At 33.5% G+C, this 8,435-nt stretch overlaps 1 protein-coding gene across 1 annotated transcript; it reads right to left on the bottom strand.

Moving 5' to 3' along the window:
* Positions 1–1,460: 1,460 nt before the first annotated feature.
* On the bottom strand, positions 1,461–8,118 carry LOC107805381 (uncharacterized). The gene is made up of 9 exons (XM_016629411.2): positions 7,826–8,118; positions 5,957–6,033; positions 5,152–5,193; positions 4,793–4,834; positions 4,562–4,645; positions 3,248–3,335; positions 1,864–1,961; positions 1,748–1,775; positions 1,461–1,651 (listed from the first exon to the last, which is right to left on the bottom strand). Exons 1-8 carry the CDS (start codon positions 8,001–8,003, stop codon positions 1,755–1,757), a joined length of 630 nt encoding a protein of 209 aa, XP_016484897.1. The 5' UTR covers positions 8,004–8,118; the 3' UTR covers positions 1,461–1,651; positions 1,748–1,754.
* Positions 8,119–8,435: the final 317 nt, after the last annotated feature.

Below are 8,435 nucleotides of genomic sequence, written 5' to 3'. Positions count from 1 at the left end.
AGATCATTAAAACATACATAACAGGACACATGACCTATCACTATGTCCTCCCCAGTAAGGTGAATTGTAAAAGTAGCTATCATATAATCCCCTGGAAGTCAAATGATAAAAATAAAAAAGTTTTATTTGTCATTCATGTATTCTTTGATCCCAAGAATATATAGAAATAAACATGCAAATTACATGTATTCATTTTCTCCATTCTCAAGATCAGAACAAAGTTTGTTTGGTTGTAGCTTCTCGGTAAACTAATATACAAAGCAACTGACATGAATAAAGTACAATAAAAAGAAAAGAAAAGAAACTCCAAAAGCTATGCAAAAGGATACCATTCCTACAAGAATTACATATTAAAAAAAGATTTAAATTTTTTTAAAAAAACACCAATATAGTGAGTAGAATCAATAAACTTTGCTAAAAAAAATAGTACATCTATTTTATTTCTAGTAAACAAGAGAATTAGGTAAAATGAATTACCGAAAAGTAAAATAGACGGACCTAATTTGACTGCTGAAGTGGCACTTCCATTGCAAGTGCTAAGAAAGAAAAGATGGTAAATATGCATTACAATGCATATATAGGCCGAATTTTCATCAATGATTAATTAAGGAGTAGCAGAAAAAATAATTTAGTAGTGGAAAAGTCACCAACGTGGCTGTTAGATTTCTCACTATTGTCAAAAAGAAAATGTGGCTGTTAGATTTCTCACTATCATTTACTAATCACACATACATTGCACAATAGTATTATTATAAGGAAAAGAAATTCACCCCCAAAAAGAGTTAGTCCAAGGATAAACGAACCAACAAAAATGAGGTATAACTGTTGTTCATTCAATGGACAACAAAAATGTGGAATTGAAAAATAGGCTCTTCTTCTACCCCTAGAGTTCACATTATTAGGCGTGTAGAATATTTTTACTTAATCATTATTTATTTGAATGTATATTTACATTTTGATACAAAAAGTAGTGTTTAAATGAAGGGTAAGATGGTCGTTTGAAATTTTTATGGCATTTTGGTTCTTTAACTTTCACTTTGGACATCTCATTTATAATATAGTATAATAATATAGATAGATAGATATTTCTCAGAAGCTCAAGCAAATTTGAGTCCATGAATATTTTGCTTATGTATACTATTTAGATCATGAAATCTATGTCAAAGAGGAAGGGATATCTAGTATGTTTTCATAAAATAGTTTTTACATTTATAAGATTAAGGGGAAGACTCTAAAATTAAGAAACGATAGGAGTACTTTATTTGAAATGGATAAAATCTTATAGTTTATTTAAGAGAATTTAATTCTACCTCGATGTACAGCCACCATTTTGCATTTGATTGTACGCGATTATCTTGAATAAGTTATAGACCATGTCCATAGGTTATTGCTGATAAACTCAACGAATTATCTGAGACACTCCTTATGACCTAAGATAAATATGTGCCACAATACTAATGTATCTGAATCTCAATTCTTTATTGCATTAATATCACAACAATTACAACCGCTCAAAAATCAACAGATGTAGAAAATAACTTTGGATCTCCCTCCTTACTTAATTCAATGCTAACCAGACGAGAACTGATTGTGTAAAAATGACTAGTCAAGATCTATCTGTTTGATAATTTAGTTCGGTAGCAATCTTTACCTGAAGAGAAAATCAGAACATTTAACATCACATATCACAAAGAACAAATCAAAATCTGTCAGACCAAATTTATAGAACTTTTTTTTCTACGCAGACCTGTCATCTAGCTTGAATTTCTTGCAGACTGCAAGGAAAAAAGATAATATCAGCCATGAGGGGAAAAAACTGTTGGAAATTGCTTCATATAACAAAGGGAAGTGTATTAAGCTTACAAGTAGTTCATGATCTCCCATAATCTCATCAATTAACTCTTGTAATGGCTTGTCCGCGCTGTTTTGAACTAGAGCAGCAAAGACGGGATCTTCAAGCCCTGTAAAGAAACAGGAGTATGACCAGAGGCCAATGGAGCTAGCTTTTCAACAATGTGTTCAACTGGACCTAGTATTTTCGACATGGCATAAAGCTATATATGTGAAAACCAATAATTTTTCAACAAATATTAATTTCTGAACCCATAATTCAAAGTGCGATAAGTTTAGTGCCAAGAACTTAAAAAGTTAAATCCGTTAAGTTTAATTCCTAGATCTGCCTCTGAGTATGACCATGTAAAATGTTAGGATCGGGAACCCGGGTAGTGCGGAATTTAGCCAAACAACGGTATAATGACAATAACAAAGACAATGGAAGTTGATAACAACGACAATTAAAGTAGATAAAGAAAACACAAATTTAACGTGGTTCGGTCAAAGTGACCTACGTCCACAAGCGGAGAGGAGCAATTTACTATAACAATAAGAGTACAAAAGAGAGTACAAAATTAGAGTAAACACTCTAATTAATCCCAAATACCCTAAGAGAATAACCTCACAAGATCACTCCAAAGAAAGGGTTCACACAAGTGCTTCCCAACACTTAACTCTCATACAAAACACTCTTAATAAAGGAAGAAAGGAAGAAACAAGAAATGAAGACTCAAGTCTTGTTGGTGTGTCTAAAATGAACTAATGGCCTTCCCTTTTATAGGCAAAAAAGTCTTGACCTCTTAGGTGTAAAAGAAGAGATACAACTTGTGCAAATGATGTCCAACACACAATGCAATATTTTTGGGTCCCAAAGAATATTGCCAACAAAGTCTACACTTTGCAAAGATACTTATGCTTATATGAGATGGACTCCATTTAACAAAATAATGGCCATATTACATAAAAGATCATTTCAGACGCGACATTAAACTGAAAAAAGAAAGTTCATAAATGATGAAAAATCGATTGAATGCCTTAATTGTCATTACTCGGCAGGAAGATTACCATTTATGTAAGATTAAACGATTTGCATTTGCAAGATGTAGCGTGAAATGTTATGCCTTTGCAGATTAGTATGTTGTGTATTGAAGTAGCAACCAAGAGAGATCCTTCGACTCATGTGTTTTCCTAATAAATTTTTTATGATAATCTGTTTCTCCACCTAAATTTAAGATAATGCTGTATTGAGACCGTACAGTGTTTAGAAATACTGGATTTTCCTTTTCACACATTTTTAAGAGAACTGGCAGTTCTTCCCTGCAGGCACTTTTTTTTTTTTTTTTCAAAAAGTGAGTTTTTCTGTTTAGACATAAGTGTTTCGTCAATTTAAATGCAGAAAAAAAGAACTATTTACCACTTTCTTCGAATGCGTCAATAAACATCATCATCTCCTCTCCCGTAAGGCCAGACAGGAAGCAAATTCGTGGAAGCTGTTTAGCGATCTGCATAAATGATACCTCCTCATTAGAGTAACGATGAGTCTGTTGCTTAGGCAAGCAATTTCCGTTTCTTATGACAGTTTATTAACTCAGGAGAAGGCACGGATAAGCATATACTAAAACAACAACAGCACGGCAATTACATGATAGTTGGGGCCGGCTTTATGAATACTCAATATCCTATGTCGCTCCATTTGGAACTGCTTCATTTTGATACTCAATAGTCTGTGGTTCTTTAACAGAGGGCTCTCGACATTTTCTACTGACATACAAATCCAATGGTAACCTATTGCAATGATCAGCATTAAGGTCAGTAATCTTTCAGTTTGAAACACTACTTGTTGGATTAACTGAATTGCTAGACTACAATATCTCGATATTATTTACAAAATCTCCAAAATTTTAAGCATCATAAAACTATTTTTTATATACTACACAAGTTAAATGTTTATTAAATAACATATAAACGGAAAACTTAAGGTGCTGTTGCTCCTAGACTGAGCACGTAAAACTAAGTTATTGTACTTTAATACATAGGGATTTTATTGTACTATTTGGGACGCTTACATGAGTTTTTGAAGAAAAACGAGTCAGAACATGCATACCTTCAAACCTGGGGTCAGGAAGAAAAATGCTGATATACACTCATAAGAGGCTCTAGCCTATTTCCACAGACCAAGGAGGCTGTAATATGCTTTTTTAACTTAAAAAGTTACAAAAATTAAGCAGTATATTCACATGTTCTGCAGAACAAACTTAGGGCTTAGGTTTCGAATCATAATGTTTGCAAGCTGTATCTTCTATTTACTATTTTATTTTTGGTAACCGAGAAATCCACTGTTTACAAGTTTCGAAACTCAGTGTAAATAGACCCGTCTTGTATTGTCTCCACTTAAATACTATGATTGGCTCACCAGCCAGGACTCGAACTCGTGACGTGTGCTTACCATACATCATGCCATGTGCTACCTTTGCCATTTAACCAAATCCCTGGGGGCTCTTCAGTTTACTATTTTTTTCTTCTTCTACTGAAAAATGTTTGTTTCTCGAAAAACTGAAGCTCAAAGCACGGCCAAACACTAGTTATATTCATCCATGATCATGTCAACAGTGGGTGTATGCAATGGTGTGTGCCATTATAGTACTAGATATAAGAAGATAATCTCACATCTCAACAGCCCGGTGAGTGCAGAAGCACAATGATCTATCAAAGAATTCAGTTGACTGACCTTTGAAGCATCCAAATTGGGCTGTTTCGTATTCATTGCTTCCCAAAGTGAGCGAGAAATCATGTCTTCAGTACAAAAAATGACCTGCAGCATATATGCTTATTAAATGTAACTTCGAATTGAAATTCAAGAAAATGACATTTAGAAATGCACAATACCATCAACTACATGAAATTTCTAGTTAAACAAAAAGAAGCACACAAGAGCAATGAGATGTCTAGTGAAATTTACTTGAAGGAATTCACCATCCATCTCCTTCAGAAGTTGCTGTATCTGCAACAAGGTAAGCGTATCAGGATCAGTTATGGATTCTAATGAATATCTAGGACGCAATTTTAGTTACTGTTCTAAGTTTTTTTCCAACAAGCATGCTGCACTGACCCCAAAATTACTAGCATTAAGAGGGAACCTAAACAAAAGAGGAAGATCTAGAAGGAAAAAGCAGTTGGGAAGAGTGACCTAATAAATTCCTCAGCATATGAAAAAGAAAATGCAGTTCATCCTTCTATGAATATCAAATGAAAAATAATACAGACACTCTATGAATATGTAATCATCCTTGTGTTATAGTTTATCAAAATTGAATTTACCTTTGCTGCCTCGTCCACTTCAAATCCCAGCAACAACAAAGCCTGTGTAATTGGTAATTCACGAGGTGTTGATTTAAGATTATAAATTGAGCAAAGTATACCAGAAAATCACCAAATATGTGCTAATCTTTCTAGAAAACTTTTAGCTTGAAAGGATAACATTTGAAGGCCATCCCAAAATCGCCATCATGTATTGGCTCTTATACACCATAGTATACAGTCATTAAAGCAAGATATCCTTCCCTTTGCAGTAACTTCTTCTCTAGAACAAAAATAAATTTTGATACGTCTTAGAAGATACAGAAAACTCAAAAATTTCAGCTCCTTCAGAAATGCCAAGAAGTTCGAATTCTGATAGCTGATTTCAACATTTAAAAATGAAAATATTACACACATTTATGTCCATGTTTGTGTCCATAACAAAATGATAAAATACAGATAGAAATGCTCTCACTCATTAAATTAGTACTCAAATGAGCTCCACATAGGAAAAAGAAGATAAAGAAGCTGTCCGCAACTTAGGCAAAGAAATACTCTATTGTACTGCATTCGATAACGAGTTGCACATCTTCTTCGCCAGATATTAAGCAGGACACTTGTTGAGCCCTAGATATGTAATTCTCTCCACTTATATTTCCTTGGTTGAGAATATAACTAAAAACATGCATTTTCTCACACAATTTCATAGCAGTTCCCACATATCTTGTTCCTATTGGAAGTTGCTTTTTTAGAGGATCAACCAAAACAAATGGAAAGATGAAAAGAAATGACTGATGCTACTGTAAAATAACTAACCAGAACTTACAGGTGGACCATATTTTGGATATTCAGGATTTACAGAAACAAACTTAGATTCTTCATCAGTAATCTCAGAGGGAAGGCCTGAAAAAGAGGGCATTGCGTTAGAACGAAATGGTGAACAGAAATTGAATGAACAACAAAAACAGATGCCAAATAGGCAAAAGTTATTCAAATAAACAGTGGCTTCAAAACCTCATCTACAAAGTTAATGATAGAAAATAACATGACGAAAGATAGAAACTCATTTGAAAACATGGATTGTTATAGCTAATTCTATTTAACCATAAATTCAGGGGATCATAATGTGTAGATCCCTCTAGCTTTTGTATATTTAATTATAAATTTTGCATCAAATCTCAACACTAACAGATATATGTTATTAGATATAAAATTCCTCTCATATTGATAAACCTATTCGCTGTATCGAGGTGCCAATTATCAGCTTTTGGAGTTAAATTAGAATTACATGAAACGTTCTTTTAAAAAAATTATACGTTTAGAAACTCTAAGAAAAGTACAAGTTGTTGTTCTTCCCTTTTTCCTAATGACAAGAAAGATTATGTGAAAAGGTAAGTAAAAATTGTTTGGTTGATTCTCAGGAAGCAAAATAAGAGAACAATTTGAAATAAAAAGATCTTTTTTTAAAACTAGAAACCTGGTTCTACCCCTACCTTTACTGTCACAATCCTATATCCTCGAGCATCAAGCCACCTATTGTAATGTACCAATCAAATGGAAATCAAGCAGAACTTCAGTTCCTGATATAATGTCAAAGTCGGCAAATCTATTACTACCATTGTAGCTATCTAGTATTTCACACTTGGCATTTGCTACACCTAAACTAGGATGTTTCAGATGTTGCATTAAACATGTGCACAAAATCTGCATTAAAAACAATTAGATCTAGTATGTCGTCATCAGTAGCAATTTGAAGCCATTCTTACTTCTAATAAAAGGAGTTGATCATGGACTATTGGTAAGCCAGGGACGGATCTAGAGTTTAGGTTACAGGTTAGGCCGAACCCAATAGTTTTGGTTCAAATCCTGTATTTGTCTTATGAAATTCATTGAATATGTACAAATTATTAATTTTAGAACCCAATAACTTAAAAAAACTAGAATCCTGAACCCGTAAGCTTCAAATCCTGCATCCGCCTCTGGCCGCATTAAACAAGAAGTTTGAGTACATTATTGAAGGTAGTTGGAGATAATTAAAAGTAAAAGTGGAAACTTTTACAGAGTGGAACAGATAGTTAAAGAAATCACTCATACATATAACATAAAAAGATTAGTTTAAATTGCTAGACTCTATTAGATCTCAAAACATTTTACTCCCCCATCATATTTTACATGACACTATATATCACTATTTAGCGAATCAAACTTTTCCTTTACCACAATTCTTTCAAATGTTTCCTAAATACTTTTAGATTATAATTTCTAGTACTGTTAGATTATAAATAATTTTTTGAGCCGAGAGTCTTTCGGAAATAGCCTCTCTACTCCCTCGTGATAGGGGTAAAGTCTTCGTATACACTACCTCCCCAGACCCCACTAGTGGGTTTTACTGGTCGTCGTTGCTGTTGTTGTTTATGTAGTTTCCAAATAAGAAAATTTATCTCCAATAGCTGTTGAAACCATGTCCAAAATTGACACCAAAAAGGAATTTTTTGACCCTCCTGATCCTAACCCCATCATTCTTTATCTTATGAAGCCACAATCTTGCACTCTTAAAAATATCAATTCTTTAACCAAAATACAAACTCAATCTCTCAAGTGGGAAAAGAAAAGCGGTATATTTCATATGAACAAAAGAACAAGAATTTAGATGCAAAAATAAAGAAGGAGAAAGACAACATAAAAGTAGACTTACCATCAGAAGCTGCTGCTATGGGAAAGTGTTGCTTAAGCCTCAAATGGTGGCCATTTTGGGTGGAGAAAAAAGCTGTGATATGGGAATTCTTGATATAATTTGATAAAATTGGTTGCTTATTACAGTGCAATCTACAGAAGAAGTTTCCATAGGTTAAGCTGATTGAAGAAGATGCCATCACTTATCTTTTCCACCCTTTATTTCTCTATCTATTTGCTTACAACTAAGTAGTAGTGCTATTTACCGTTAAGAGCGTTATCTGTTTGCTGTTCTTTTTCGAATTTTTTTCATGACTGTTCTTTTTAAGTTTTGTGTCACACACAATTGTAAATTCTTTTGTTCCCACCCCGGTGTCCACTATTTTAATTGGTCCGACTAAATCCGAATTAGTACCGGAAAGATCTTCGTTGGGGGTTAAAACGCTCTCTAACAAAGGCGACTCCATAGTTAGAGTTCGAACCCGAAACTTTTAGTGAAGAATGAAATAGTACTTATCATTCCACCACAACCCTTGTTAGTCACAAATGTAAAATCACTATAACTATAAATTCTTGTCTATTTTCTTTTTTCTCTTTATAGTGAAAATTCCAATTTACAACTTCAAATAAAA

This window comes from Nicotiana tabacum, chromosome 13 (genome assembly GCF_000715075.1).
Source record: "Nicotiana tabacum cultivar K326 chromosome 13, ASM71507v2, whole genome shotgun sequence".
Lineage (NCBI taxonomy): Eukaryota > Viridiplantae > Streptophyta > Magnoliopsida > Solanales > Solanaceae > Nicotiana > Nicotiana tabacum.
This window is presented reverse-complemented; position numbering and strand designations above follow the sequence as displayed.